The following is a 15,107-nucleotide window of genomic DNA, read 5'->3' as shown; positions in this document are numbered from 1 at the left end:
GAATACATACGGCTCTTTTGTTGGAGGTGAATGTTTTCAATCATCAGCTGGCACATTGCACTGGTGACAATGTTGGAAAAAACCATTGGGTCGTTTCTAATTTAATACAATGTGACGTGGTTGGGCCTCTATGTAATCAAGGAGAGTATTACAGAAAAGGTTAGCGCATGTGTCACTTCCGGCAACCGCCCGATGCCATTCTTTGTGTGGTTGAGCAGGTGCTGAGAGATTTTCTTTGGCAACCACCATGTCCGCCGGGACGTCCCTTCCACGGACAGGCTGACTATTGTGCGGCTGACGTAAAGGAAAGGCCGTTTGCAGCTTAGTCTACCGCACGGCTCCTCTTGTGGGAAAGAAACTGGTTGTCCAACACATCCTCCCAAGTGGCACGTCAAGGGGTTCCATATGCCGCTCGTTGGCTTTGTCCATTGAGGAAAAACTCCGATAACTCAAGGGAAAATATAGGTGCATGTGTTAGTGTGGCTGATAAGCGCATGAGGTAAAGAATTCACGATACTCCAAACCAGGCGTGGAATTTTGGGCTGTTACGATAACATTTGGCACCTGGAAACAACTTTGAAATGTTATTTTAAAGGTATTTAAAGTACACCGCAGGTTCCCAAATCACCTCTTCTGATTAAAGCTTCAATAACATGTGGCTTCTGCAAATCATTAGATCGCAAATGTTTTCACTGACCTTTGGTCCATGTGTGTGCTTTGTGATCGAGGCTATTTTCTCTTCACATGAAGGGAAGTTCTAAATCCTGCTTAATGTTTTGATGAGTGAGAATGACATGTCGTTAGAGATTTTAAGGAAGCAGAGTGCGTCCGTCCTCTCCTTTGAATTCCAATGTATGCTCACTTTCAAGATGCACTCGCTGTCTGTTAGCTTCGCACTGCGGGATTCGTGGCAACGCCGTCTTTGAAATAGAGACGGCTGGGTGTTGGCTCGCGCAGATGACAGTCGTTGATGCTTAAAGTCGGGAAGCTGTAGGCTGACATTTACTCATCTGGCTGTCAGTCCTGCATATCATTTGTGGCTACTTCTGATGCCACTCCAGCAATATTTATGTAAGCTGAACAGGGCAATGACGGATTGGGTTGCGCTGTGTGGTTTTGCGTGTTTCGAGAGGAGATCCCTGTCAAATTTCTGGACACGGCCTTGAAACTCTATGTATCCTGCCTCACGAACATACATACATGCCCTCAGGAGAAAAATGCTTTTCCAACTCTCCTACCTACTCTTGTGTACGTATGTGGTTACGCTGCACTGGCCTCGAAGAGTTCATTATCAGTCTATTGCGGTGAGCACACACACAAAGATGTTTGCACAGTATATGCCTTCTCGAGCAAGTATGCACTCAGCTCAGCAAAAAGGTGATTTAGTCGACTGCAGTATTGGCTGTACCTTGGTAAAAAGCCTGAGCCAGAAGCATATCACAGCGCTGTAAAACTTGTTGCACCATATAATCAATAAGAATGAAACTAGTTTGTGTACTATATTGTAGATTTAAGCAGGCTCTGAATTCAAAACATATTAAATACTTAAAGGGACAGTGTAGAATGTTTTGATTTTTTTAGGGTTCATTTATTTTAAAAACACCATTCATTTCCATAATATGCAAAAAAAAAAAGTATTACCAGATTAATATATATTTTTTCATATAATCCTGTGTCTAGTAATATTACTAATTGTTTTATACGGGTAGGCCTCACTGTACTGAACCCTGACATATCTCGCCGCCATCTTTCTGCTACGGGGGGGAAAATCACCAGATCACAAATTTCCTGGTTTAATGACTACGTCACATGTAACGAATTACTCTGTCACTTGAGGGAATAATAATACTGTCTCTTTAATACCAGAAGAATGTTGTGACTTCCAGCTACAATACAAGTGTGAAAACTAGTTAACCACTGTTAATTGTAAAATGTGGAAACAATGAAATGTTACTAAACAAAGTACCGTATTTTCCGCACTATTAGGCACACTTAAAAACGTCAAATTTCCAAAAAAAAAAAAACACAGTGCGCCTTATAATGCAGAGCGCCTTATATATGGATCAATTGATGATTTTGTTGATCCATACTGGTTGTACACAGCGCTCTGCCAAAATGTTTCAGTACGTTTTAGTACGATTAGTAAATTACAAGGTCGTATGGTGGCAAAACATGCCCTTTATCTGATATTGCATTAACAATGAATGTTGACTTTATTGTTCGTCAAGCAGCTGAGGCATGCGTACTGCTTCCTACTTCTCGTTAATTCCTGATGTTGTTCCCTCTGTGATTTCCTCAACCACCCATTGTTGATTAAAGTGTTTCAGATTGTCATTGACTCCCTCCTGATAAGCTGTCCTTTTTCTTTGCTCCACCCAGCTGTCTGTGACGGGAAGTCTATCACCCCGTCATTCTCTGTACCGGACGTTATCGGACGAGAGCGTATGTAGCAACCGCAAGGGCTCCTCCTACGCCAGCTCCCACAGCTCCATGCTGGACCAAGCCATGCCTAACGACATTCTATTCAGCACCACGCCACCTTACCACTGCACGCTTCCCCCTCGCATGATCCACAACCAACCCCAGTCCAACCTGAGGAGTAAGTACAAGCCTAGTACAGAAGACACAAATATATATATTTTTTTTTATGCAAGCGACACATCTTATTCAAGTGTCTCTTCTCACTTGGCTCCAGATGAGTCATCTTATAGATACTTGTTTGAAGAGCTACTTCTATCAAAACAATTTCACTGGGCCAACCAGCAAAACACTTGAGCAAAACTCCTTGGCATCGCCACCTAATTGAAAGTGTGTGTTAGGCGGCGCGATGCCTACGAGAGGCTCGCCGTGCTTGCCGCAGCATCATCTCAATACGGATTAGTGGAAAAGCCGTGATGTGTCCTGCTCGCACCACTGCAGGTCTTTGAGCTTAGCTCCGACGAGAACGTGTCCATGCCTCCGTGCTGGTGTGTGTCAGACGTGATGCTTCGTTCACTCATCAGTCACTGTCTGCTTCCCGTCTCTGTCCCTCATGTCTCATTTCCACATTATTCCTCAGTCGTCTCTGGCTGTCGCGGCTAGACAGAAACCAGCTTTTTTGGGGGGGGGAGGGTGTGCTTGGCTTCTTAGCCTTGTCTAGCTGTCATCCTGATGGATTCCTGATTGTTTTGAAGGGTGGTTGAGAACAGCGGCTCTCGCTTTTTCCATTTTGAAACAGCCCAATTTAGTAAAGAGTGAATCCCTCAAACTGCTGGCTAAATAGAAGGGAAGCATCCACTCTTTCGGTCTCCATCTCATGCTGCTTAAAATGCCTCTTTGGAATGGCGGACTGTTGATTGAATGGATATATTTAGCGCCGAGACTTGGCTGAAGACATTTTCAGGGAAGAGCGATATTGATTGAAACATGAGACATTCATTTTGACAGCTTATTTATTGCCTCTCTCTGGGTTTTGCAATTGTTATGCAGAGAAATGAGTTTATGTCACTCCACCCAACTGTGCACACAAAATTAGTTTGCAGTTTGAGGCATTCAGAGTCAATATAGACTTAAATGCCAGATTTTAAATGAGCTGTTTAACTAAGCATATTTTAAAGATAGCTGCTGATAATATACATCCTAATGAAACGAGAGATCCCCTCGCCCCGCACCTTCCTGGATGTCCTCTCCCTCCTTAACCCTTCACGTAATGCCCTTCTGCAAATTGATGGGTGACTCCAAATCAAGGCCTAAACTCAGCTCCAGAACCAGACGCTGATCTGATCTGGGCCTGTCTCTGCAGATGAGTTTTGGTTCTCTGACGGCTTCTTGGCAGACAGGTCCAAGTTCAGCGACCCGGGCCTCATGCCCCTCCCAGAGACTGCCACAGGCCTGGACTGGTCTCACCTGGTTGACGCAGCAAAAGCCTTTGAAGGTAACCTGCCTTCCTCAAGCTGCTAGCGCCCCCTAGACACCGGCTGCCTTTCCTCTTTGCTGCTTAGCTTATCTGTTTGTCTGTCTGCAGTCTGCAAGAACTTTCTCTCTTGCATGTGTAGGCTTAGAATAGTGCTTGTTTTTTTTCCCGTCTCTCCAAAGTGCTCATGGAGGCAACCTTTGGGAATGGTTGCTTTTTACCCTCTGCTCTGAGCCTCATTCTGATTCCTGTCAAGCAATTTTGCTTGGAGGCTGTTTTTGACAATGTAAGCCCAACGTTTCACTGCTCAGCAAGTAATCAGCCTTCAGGTGGATTCTGGCCCTTTTTTTATTATACAGCATGATAGTTTTCTGGAAATTATTTGCGTAGCTTTTTCTCCGACAAGACCAAAAATAGTGCTATATTGTGGTAGACTCCTGTCTCCTATATTAATGGACAAAATAACACATTAAGCAATCATAAAAAATAAAAGACAAACACAAAGGACATGATACTGTTCCAGTCCGACTTTCTCTAGCTGGTTGTAATGTGTCCATATTCAAAATTATATATCTAAATTCCTGAATGCTCATCTAGATCTAAATCATGCAATAAGATTTAACCTTGGCCCAATCCTCATGTGAAATTCTTTTCTTTTTTTTTTTTGCATTATAATACTAACATACTAAAAAAAGCATCTCAGACAAGTTTATAAAAAACAATGTTGTCTTCTCAAAATGACCAACCGGTCCCTGCCAAGTCAGAGTATTTTAATGGCATTCAAGAAGTGATGACACGTGTCATCATTTTGTCATGGTCAGCATCATGTTTCCGCCCCCCCCCCCTCCCCTTTTTTACGAGCCTGTTTGCAGAGTATCCCCCATTACTCACAGAAACGCCAGCACGCCTGAACTTTCCCTGACCCCGAGTCGACTGAGCGGGCAATGTAACGTGACCATTCATTTGTCATAATTAATAAGAACTCCTGATTCAGATTCTTCACTGATGCATTTTCTGCCACATTGCCCTGCAGCAAATCATTTAAGTAGAATGGAAACAGTGAGAATGACAGGCAACCCGGCCAGATCAGAGCACTCTTGTTGTGCCATGTACATGTATACTTGACTAGCTTGGAGCAATGCATTTACCACCACTGCTCACTTGGACCCCGGGACATACCACAGAGTGGGGGCCTCCTACATTATCGCAACAAAAATATGACATTTCAATGGCTTCTTTTCAATCACACTGCACAAATGTTGATGGCTGTAAAATGTCTTTTCCAGTCAAATCTAATAGCGGCTGCTTTTTTTTTTTGTCTCAATGTCTATTCAAGCTGGACGCGGCATCGTCCAAAACACACAAACTGCTTTTCTGTGTTTTTAATCTTTCAAACACATGCGTAATATCAAGAAAATATACATTCATATGTAAATGAGAGCTCGCTGTCCCTTTCCTGACTCATCTGAGTATCCACCTCCAGACTCAATTAGCTTTTTGTCTTTGAGTGGATTAGCGCTACATTAAAGGAAGGGTTTTTCTTAATCTCTCGTGTGAATTATGCAGATTCCCCTATCGTGTGTCTCACACCATCGGCGCAAGACAGAGAGGCTGCTTACTTAAGAAAAGAGCATTATGCCTCTAAAACGGAGCAATTCCGAGCATAACATGCTAAATTTGGCTATTCCACTGGGATTTTAGGAAGCTTAAGGGCCTGATACAAGAAAAGAAGCATGCCTGATTCCTCTCAGCCCATTAAGAAGCAAACAGCTGCCAGAGGAAAACTCTCAGTTTACCACCTTGTTCCATATTGTCTGCATCCTGATCGCTCTGAGAGACTCCCCCCCATATCCCCCAAAACATTAATTTATATTCATACTTTGCTTAAATGAGTTGCTCTATCCTAAGCGGGGCGTGTGGTTCAGTTTTTTTTGTAACATTCTGACCTAATATTTGACCCATTGTGTCTGTAGACCAGCGTGTGGCGTCTTTCTGCACCATGACGGACATGCAGAGGGCCGAAGCACTGGAGCTATCTCGAGAACTGACCAGAAGGGTTGTCGAGGCGGAAGGAGCGGCACTGGATACAGAGTACGTACCGACATGAGCACTTATTGTATAGCGTATAGTAATAGAATTTGTTTTGTCTCCTGTGATACCAAATTTCCCCCCTGTGAGACTAATTAGACTTTTTACCTTGTATTCTATCTCTTGCTCTGCAGCTCCCCATCTACACTGACTGGCAAAGTGAACCAGCTGGAGGTGATCCTCAGGCAGCTCCAGCATGACCTCCGAAAGGTAACTTCACCCACAAATGTATTGCTTCAGCTTTCAATCATCGCGTTTGCTTGCTATCTCCACGCCAGCTCAGCTCCGAATATATTCATGGTTCTTCCTTCACTCAATACCTTGCCTTGCTTGCCTCTTTGTGTTGGGCCTTCATGTTTCCAAATAGGAGGAAGTGTACTTTTATCAAGCTAAAAAGGCTGCTTTGCTATGTTAATATCTCCCTTTAATGATGAAAACCGTTTGTAATGGAGGCGCTTTCATCCACCTCTTTTTAAGGATTTTTAATTATGCCCTTCGAGCGGTTAGGACGTCTGACTCACAGTTCTGAGGTTTTCGGTTTAAATCTCGCCTCCAGCCTCCCTGTGTGGGTTTTCCATGTTGGTACATGTACCTTTATGCTCGGCTTAGGTTATCTGAAGACTCAAATTTGTCCATAGATGTATTATTGTCTATTTGTGCTTACCATTGAACTTGTGGACAAACGCTATAGAAAATGGATGGAAGGATGCTCTTTCAGCAGCTCAGTGGTCACGTGGTTAGCACAACTACCTGTTGTTACTTGTTTACTCCAGCTTCCTGCTACACTGAAAAACATGCATGTTAGTTTAATGGAATACTCTCAGCTGAGGTCATGACCAATCGCAAATCAGCTGTTTTCCAGAATCGCTCCACACCTCTCCAAACCAGAACTTGTTCTTGTTAACTATGTTTAGGAGAAGGAGGACAAGGCAATGCTACAGGAGGAGGTACAGCACCTGAGGAAGGACAACATGCGGTTGCAAGAGGAGAGCCAGACGGCGTCGGCTCAGCTCAGGAAGTTCACCGAGTGGTTCTTTCACAGCATCGACAAGAAGCCCTGAGATGGAGACGGTGGATGAGGTGGACGGCGCACACTTTTGTACTGAAAGCTCCCAGTCCACAACACTTGTGAATTGTCTCGGGAAGACTATAGAAAGAGCTCAAGTGTGGAGAGACTCGCATTATGTGAACAGGCCTCCTCGTATTCAGTCCAGACTTGGCTAACAGTTTGTCCATCGCGCCAGCTGAGACTCCTTCTGGGAAATTCCCTCATCCCCGGCTGCGGAGAGGAATTCTTCCACGAGATCCTCTTACAGTAGTGGAATGTAAAGCTCATTTACTGTGGTCAACTTGTAACCTACCTATGTCACGTCAGTCTACTGTACCTGCAGCTGTACTTAAGCTCCGCACGCTGTCGCAGCCGCTTCGGGAAGAGGATTTCATGAAGTGCTATACGCTCAAGAGGAATCAACCCCTGGGTGAAAAATGAGAGCTGGAAGAATAATGAATGTACCTCAACTTGAGACGTTTGGGTTCCATAAGTGATGAAAAAAAGGGGGTCTCATTTGCGCCTTTTTCTTTCTTGTTCTTTCAACTTCACCTTTTTGTTCCCTCAGTGTAGTGATGACGTGTCACATTTTGGCAGCGGTCTTGATGTTCAAAGGTGCTTTTCCCTACACACGATTGTCGGTAGTCTCCAGTCACTGTCGCACTGTCCTAGCAATAACAAGTTGTAGTTATGGAACTGTGTTAGGAATAAAACTATGAAAGAGGTTAGCACAAACACTCAGCAGTTGTATTCTAAAGCAGGAGATTGTGCCTAAAACTCTTGGGTGTTAAATCGGATTGTTTCTCTTGGCTTTTCTAAACACATGCCTTGTCTGTGGCTCACTGATAGAAACGCGTGTGCGTGCGTGCGTGCGTGCGAGCGTGCCTGTGTGTGTGACTGTGTGTCGTTTATCGCAGTAAAATGTGTTCTTATGCAGTGGTTTTCGAAAGCATTAGAGCAAGCGCCAGTGAACCACAATTACAACGCCAAATGTGTTTATTTCTGTACATATCAGCCACAGAAGTGTCTTGTATTTAACACTGTTATTTAAGCTTATTTAACCTAAAGTTGTTTATTTTATTAAGGGTAATTCTTTTTCTTTTTCTGCACTAAGGAGAGATACAGCTCTCTGTATGTTGTAAAATGTGTAGTTGGGCAGGGCTAAGGAAAAAAAAAACAAAAAAAAACAACAACTCTATATATTTAAATATATAAATGATGACTTTGGAGATTCCAACATTTGGATGCTGCTAGATTACAGTTTGCTGGTTTGTATGCTTTTAAACATGTTGCTCTGTCTCATTCCCAGGCAGGGAGAGACACTGGATGTTGTTTTGTGTTTTCTTCAGATTTTCTTTTTTAAAATAAATGTAGATGGAAATAGTTGTGTTTACAGTTTCATTTAATTTCATGAAATGAATAGAAAGGACTAATTTACTGTGCTGAGAGTCTGAATAGAATATTCAGCTGTTCTCTCATGCACTACAAACAAGTCTGGCTGCTAACTAAATGGATCCAAATTTCCCAAATATAGTAAATTACAGGTAATGATGTGAATCTCACAATGTCACTGAGACTTATGAACAGAGCAGGCACAAAAATGAAAGATAAATTGTTTTGTTGGGTCAACTAGATCAGTCAGTAAGTCGTTTTCCAAGTAGCCACTGTCTGTTTATGTTTATGCGAAAAACAATGAAGAAGAAGCCGCAAGTGCTCTTCATAGAAAGAAAATGTGCTGTTCTGATAAAACTGCTGTTATGGAAACATCCACGCTAATCTCTTCAGGGGATATGATTTTTTTTATGGCTTTCAGAAGCTCGTAAAAATGGATTTGCAGCAAAATTGTACTGTTGTATTGCAGCCAATCAATCTGCCAGCCATTGTTGATGATACCTGATGTTAACGTTTTGATTAAGAAAGACAATCCAGCCAAAATGTGTAGCACTCAAAGTGTCTTAAATGCAAGTTGCATTTATTTACACGGGGAAACTAGTTTAAATGAGTCATTTGTGTTCATTTGAAGATGTGCAAAATAGATGCACATGAAGCTATAATCTGTTAATGAGATGTGAGTGGCTTTAAATAATTGGCAGATGTTGGGCTTGCTGCAGGGACACCAAGAACCTGCTGAATAATTAATCACAAGCCCTTCTGAGTGTTCACAGAAAAACAACCCAATTTGCCAGCCACTTCCTTCCAGGAGCTTCCAGCCGGAGTGTGCTAGTGTGTCACGTCGTCAGGCAGCTGGAGCATTAAGAGTGGGTCTCCTTGTCTTTTACGGGTCCCGTTCGCTCTTCCATTATGCTCGTGTGTGATGGAGTTGACACACTCATAAGACATTTAGCGCAAAGAGAAAGAGCTGATGACATGAATGGGAAGCTTCAAATATGAAGTCCCAGGGATCAAACCTGCAGCGGTCAGGTTCCCGAGCCGCTTGCGGACGCTCCCATGAGAACCTCGCGATCACCTCAGTCCAGCCAAAATGGCAGCATGGGCGTGTGCGTGCATGAGGAGGCGATCTGGTTTGGAACGGTGAGATTAAGTAGATAATCTCCATGCGTGAGCACACTGCCAGGACAGCAGATGGGGGGCCGGGCTGGCCCAAGGTGCAAGTGTTGCCAGTGTTGTTTCAGATGAGGGAGATTTGCAGGCGGGCTCGCTGATCAGGGGGTTCAGGCGGCAGCCAAAGCCAGGTGCCAAATGGAGCGAGAAAGCTGGACTCCAATTCAGACAGGCGATGGATGACACAGTGAGACAAATGCTGACAAGCAGAAAAGTTCAATCCAATTGGCTAAAATCTTTTTCTAACAAGATAGCCAGACCTTACAGTCAAGGAAATATCGATTTTAATATTTGGTAGTGTCAGCAGTTTTCAGGACAAACCTCAGCAGCTCTCAGTACGCACACACACGCGCACAAAGAATAAACAGCTTTTGAGGGGGGACACTGTTGTACCTCAGCAGATGCTCGCCTGCTGTGAGTGTCACCATCATTTGGATCATGTTACCCAGAATGGGACTCAATGTGCCCAAAGCACAGCTGGCAAAGCGCAAAAGGGGAGCGAGGGCGTGCAAGAGGTGAGGTAATGTATTTGGTGACCGGGTGAAGGTCAGCCTATGTTATTTGTTGGCATTGTGTCAAGTATCAATGTTAAATTTAAAAATGCAATCTGCAGGATTTTGGACCTAGAATGTCTTTTTATGTCATGTAATGCACTGGTGTCAAACCCAAGGCCCGGGGGCCAGATACGGCCCGCCACATCATTTTATGTGGCCCGCGAAGACAAATTGTGCATCAAATTTGTCATGTCATTACTAGAATAGCAAATTGTCTTCACTTTTAGTAATATCTTCTTTTTTTTTTTAAATATTTTACCAGTTTTTTACTCGACTGATTTGAAAACGAGTTATTTGTCAGTTTGTTTTGTAGCTTTTACTGTATATAATATGAGGCGCTCATACATTTATTTGGGTTGACAGTCATAATGGCCCTCCGAAAGAAGCTATGACTACAATGCGGCCTGCGAAAAAAATGACTTTGACACCCCTGATATTATGTATTTGATTCATTAACATCCCCAGTTATAAGAGGGGGTGTACATTTGTGCATTTCCTCACATCTTTTTTCAGCCTCTCCAAAAGAGTCGATTTAAAACTGGTTCTGTAGGTTATACTAGCTCAAATGAATGTTAAAAAAAAAAGTGCTTTATCCTTGGTGTCTATTTTCATATGACAAAATCCTGCCAGTCTCCATGGCCTTCTTTAGGCAGTGAGAAGTGTATCCACCAAGGAAAGCAGGATCCTCCAGTAATCCTCTTGGCCGTAAAGCTCCGTAGGAGCACTTTCTTGTGTGCCGCTGTGCAGCTGCATAACCACACGCAGATGCAGCACGTTAGGATGTTCTCAGTGGAGCATCGGTAAGAGGAGGACCCAACCGGTTTCTGGATGGGGTTTCAAGAATCCTCAAGAAATAACCTTTACCGAGCAGGCCCTCTTCTTTCTTCTTGTTTTAAATGGACTTAAATGATTTGACTTTCTGCACATAAAGGTAAAATACTGACTTAGTGGTATTTATGGCTCCGCTCACTATGTTCATCTGGCTTGAATCTCAATTGTGACATTTTTTTTTTTGAATAAATTTCATTCATGCCACTTTATGCAATTGTACAACAAATATTTTCTTTATCTTTGGCTCAATGCTGTTCACTCTGTCTGTGTGCATGTGAATGTGAGTCCCAGCTCCCACAGCAGCAAGCAATTAAAAAGCAACATTTTGCTGGGCTTAATTTACTAGATAATGCCATTTTATTATCCGTTGCTTTGCTTTCATTTACTTTCTCGCTCATAGTCTACTTATATATCGGGCACTGGACTGCTTGTGTTATGTGTTGAGCAACATTGAGAATATGTGTGTATTTTATTTCATGAATCCATGACTCCGGATGATGGTATGATAAACAAGCCATGTTAATCGATTGTAAGAATTAGATGTTCATCACTAATGAAAGATTCTCCAAGAGCAATTCAAGTTCATTGTAAATTTGCTCCTGAAATATTATTCAATACTGCACTGATGTGAAACTGACTGGAAAGTTACAGGTTTTAAAATTGTCCTTCAGTTGAGGGAGGGGGGTCAGAGAGACGCCCATGGCCCCCGTGTAGCTCCGCCCCTGAGTGGTGCTAAAACTCGAAACCACCAGGGTCCGGACTTCTATGGCTTTAGCAAGGATTTGCTGAGTAGTCTTTAGGTCTTACTGCCAACAAACATACAAACACAGGCCTCTTGTCTATGGCCGGGACAGAACTCTCAAGTGTTGTGTTCCTGGGAGGCTCAACAACAGGATTAAGTCTCTCAGCAGGACTGCTTATCTGTCATCTCTCCACTTTGAAACTCCCTCCAGCCAGGCCTCATCCCTCCCCTCTCAGACAGATAACCATACAGAACAGAAAGGAAGAGGAAGAAGCTCATCCATCACTCCATCCGCTTCTCAGTTCCCAGCAGGTTGTCCCTATACACGTCAATCAAGTCATAGGTGAGCACCTTAATTACGAGGCCGGAGAAGGGCAGCACCTTCTAAGTGACAGCCACCCTGCTGGCCCACCTGCCCTCAAACACATCAGAAGGAATGAAAGGGGAGGGGAAAAACATTTTCAAAGGTCACGCTTGTCTCTTGTGGTGAAAGTGTAAATGAGTTCGAGAGACAGGAACAAATAGATACAACGGTGCGGAATTATCTTGGTGCGCATGGATGTCCTTGTTTGTTGTCCTCTCCAGCCTTCAAGCGACGGGCAATGAAATCGATTCTCAATTGGCCTCCTCATCCTCTTGAGGAAAAGGGTTGGGCTCTGCTGAGGAGATCTTCAAACTCTCCACATTTTTTCCCCCAACATATTGATTATGCAGTAGTCTGGGCCCCGGCCTGCGCGCTGATTGGCTGGGTCATGGGAATATCGATGTCCACGGGGTGAATGCAAGATGTGAGAGTCGGGATGTATCGTAGTGAATAACAAACAAGACCCACTTACCCATCATCAGCTATAAAAGCTTAAACCTAAGCTGCGATTGATCCAACGCGTAGGAACCCAAGGTCAGATGCAAATCAGGTGATACTGAAAAATACTATGTCATTTTTACGGGTTCTTTCCCATCAAAATGTATAGTGGGAAGTACACATGACCAGATTGGTTAATACCTCATTGATTTTTCACCCTTATCAGGCTTCTGCACAAAATCCGGAGCTCCATCAAAGCCACCACGGCATGCCATTAGTGGAGTGTCATAGTCCCATTTGGACTGTTGATATATCACCACCCAGTAGTGCTTTGTAGATCTGCCTAACAGGACTGAGGTTTGGGTTTGGAATCTCAGCTCTGGCTAACCTATGAGGGCTTCATCCGGAGCTTTACTACATTTTCCCACAATCCAAAAAATTCCATATTAGGTTCATTAAAAATGCTGAATTGTCTAATGTGAGTGTGAATGGTTGTTTGACTGTATATGCCTTGCGGATTGGCTGGAAACCAGTTCAGAGTGCGCGTCTTAGTAGGCTCCAACACACCCGCAACCCTAATGAAGATAATTGCTGAATAAAATTGATGGATGGATTTAATATCAATTCAAATTTTTAAACACTTTTCATTCCAAGATGTAAGTTCTCACGCCTCCTCTGTGTCTTTTCCTTCCCTACTTAATTGAATTTACTCTAAGTTCATGCCACACAATGAATCTTGACGATTAATGTTGCGTAATAAGTCTCCATTATCATGACCGGAAGTGCTCGACACAGATTCGGATTCTCTTCCAGCACTTCTCTTCCCCACATTTCAAAAGTATCCATCCAGACAGCCATCCACACACACACATTTATACTTAAAAGGTATATCTGGAGAAACTTATCAGCTCCACCATTTGCAGGGCCATTCCTATTTCGATCCATTCTGTATGTGAATGCATTTGCGACATACTATAGCTTCATAGTCCCAATGAGGTCCAGATGTGAAAGGAGTGTCCATTAACGTGACAGTAGGGTGAATACGATGACGTAGTTAATGTTCTGAACTTGTCTCTTCAATGACTTGCACAGTATATGATTTGGATTTAGTAAACTGGAATAAGTGGATGGGCAAGAAAAACTATATGAGTGGTTCAGGCCAGAAGAGCAACAGACTTGGCAGATGAGAGCAGCCATGTGTCAGCACTGATAACCTCAAGCTTGTGGCTCAGCAATGGCCAACATCTATTTTAACATCTGGCTTGCTGGCTCTTCTGACAGTTAAATTCTGATCAGTTCTCTCGAGTCTTGGTTGGAGGACTTTGTGTAAAACCAAGGCTTCCAAACAGAATTGAATGAAAATAGAGACCTTATTAGATTGTCTTACTAGAAAAAAAGTATTATCTGTAAAGAGATTTTTTTTTTATGCAACACTGCTCCTACAATGTCAATCAGCCATGTGGTAACTTGCGCTGATTATGCAGATTGACAGCACTGACTAATTGGACAAACAGTGCTAATTGACTATGACAAAAAAAAAACATAGCATATTAAATAAATATCAATTTTGCATCAAGAAAACTCATCAAACTATCCATCAATTTTTCCATAGCTACTATGTTCATGAGTGTCGTGGGTGAGCTGAAAGTTTTCCTTGCTGACTTGGGGGAAAAAGGTGGTTTACAACCAGGACTGGTTACCAGACAATTGCAGTGAAATTATCCATTTGAAGATGATAATCTTGATAATTGTTTTGTTTGTTTTTTTTTTAATTGTTTTATTTGTCACGCCAAACATCAAATTATTGACTAGAATGAAAGGGCCCTCTTGGAAATATGTAGTCGTGAGAAGTGGGAATTTTCTATTAGGTATAAAAACAAAATAGCTGTCATTTTTGAACATGTTGACTAAATGTAACTTGCAGTTAAACAGGCAAATGTTCTCCTTCGTGAGCATTCAACTTTAAATGTTCGGCTATAAAATGATCCCCCTGAATAGTTCATTAACCGCTTCAATGGGTACAAATTAAAGTTCAGCTTTTTTCAGTTGAGTGAGTGACAGCTCACTTCACAATTTGGAAAGAAAAAAATGAAAATTACACTCAAGTGGAATGAAGGAACACTTATACTAAATACTCACCTGATTTTGCACTTGAAATAATAACTAAAAGGCTTTTTTTCACACAAAGCAGTGGGTTATTAAATCACACAAATTGATCATCCGTGCGTATGCAGCAACCAGACACTGAGCTGGATTTTTTTTTTTTTAGCTCATGTTACGCATGCACATAGTAATTAAATCCATGTACAATGTCTTCAAGCTGACCTTTGACCTGAGGCATTATCTTGAATCAATTTCCAATGCAATCAATATTGTAGAACAGAAGAAAGGAATTTAAACAGCCATTTTCACATGATGAAAACATTCATTCTCAGCAAAACAATGCTGCTCTCACCACATGACACCTTCCTGTCATTCTACCAAGTGACATCACATTCTTATGTCTAACCGATGGGTGTAATTATAAAGACTTGCAATCAAGCAAGTCAGCGCTTTCACAACTGAGGTTGTACATCTTTCAAAAAAAT

At 42.6% G+C, this 15,107-nt stretch overlaps 1 protein-coding gene across 6 annotated transcripts in view; it reads left to right on the top strand.

The window, feature by feature from the left end:
* Positions 1 to 8,411, top strand: part of LOC133158056 (signal-induced proliferation-associated 1-like protein 2) — a 60,880-nt gene extending 52,469 nt beyond the window's left edge. For 5 of the 6 annotated variants that reach the window (XM_061284885.1, XM_061284889.1, XM_061284887.1 and 2 more), the window contains 5 exons: positions 2,380 to 2,599; positions 3,782 to 3,913; positions 5,866 to 5,983; positions 6,115 to 6,190; positions 6,895 to 8,411. In XM_061284885.1, the coding sequence (XP_061140869.1) occupies positions 2,380 to 2,599; positions 3,782 to 3,913; positions 5,866 to 5,983; positions 6,115 to 6,190; positions 6,895 to 7,041 (693 nt within the window). In that variant the 3' untranslated portion in view covers positions 7,042 to 8,411. The remainder of the gene's footprint in view (positions 1 to 2,379; positions 2,600 to 3,781; positions 3,914 to 5,865; positions 5,984 to 6,114; positions 6,191 to 6,894) is intronic. The other variant, XM_061284888.1, reaches the window with a different exon arrangement.
* Positions 8,412 to 15,107: the final 6,696 nt, after the last annotated feature.

This window comes from Syngnathus typhle, linkage group LG8 (assembly GCF_033458585.1).
Source record: "Syngnathus typhle isolate RoL2023-S1 ecotype Sweden linkage group LG8, RoL_Styp_1.0, whole genome shotgun sequence".
In the NCBI taxonomy this organism is placed as follows: Eukaryota; Metazoa; Chordata; class Actinopteri; order Syngnathiformes; family Syngnathidae; genus Syngnathus; species Syngnathus typhle.
Note: the sequence above shows the minus strand (reverse complement) of the source record. Positions and strands in the feature narration are given on the sequence as shown.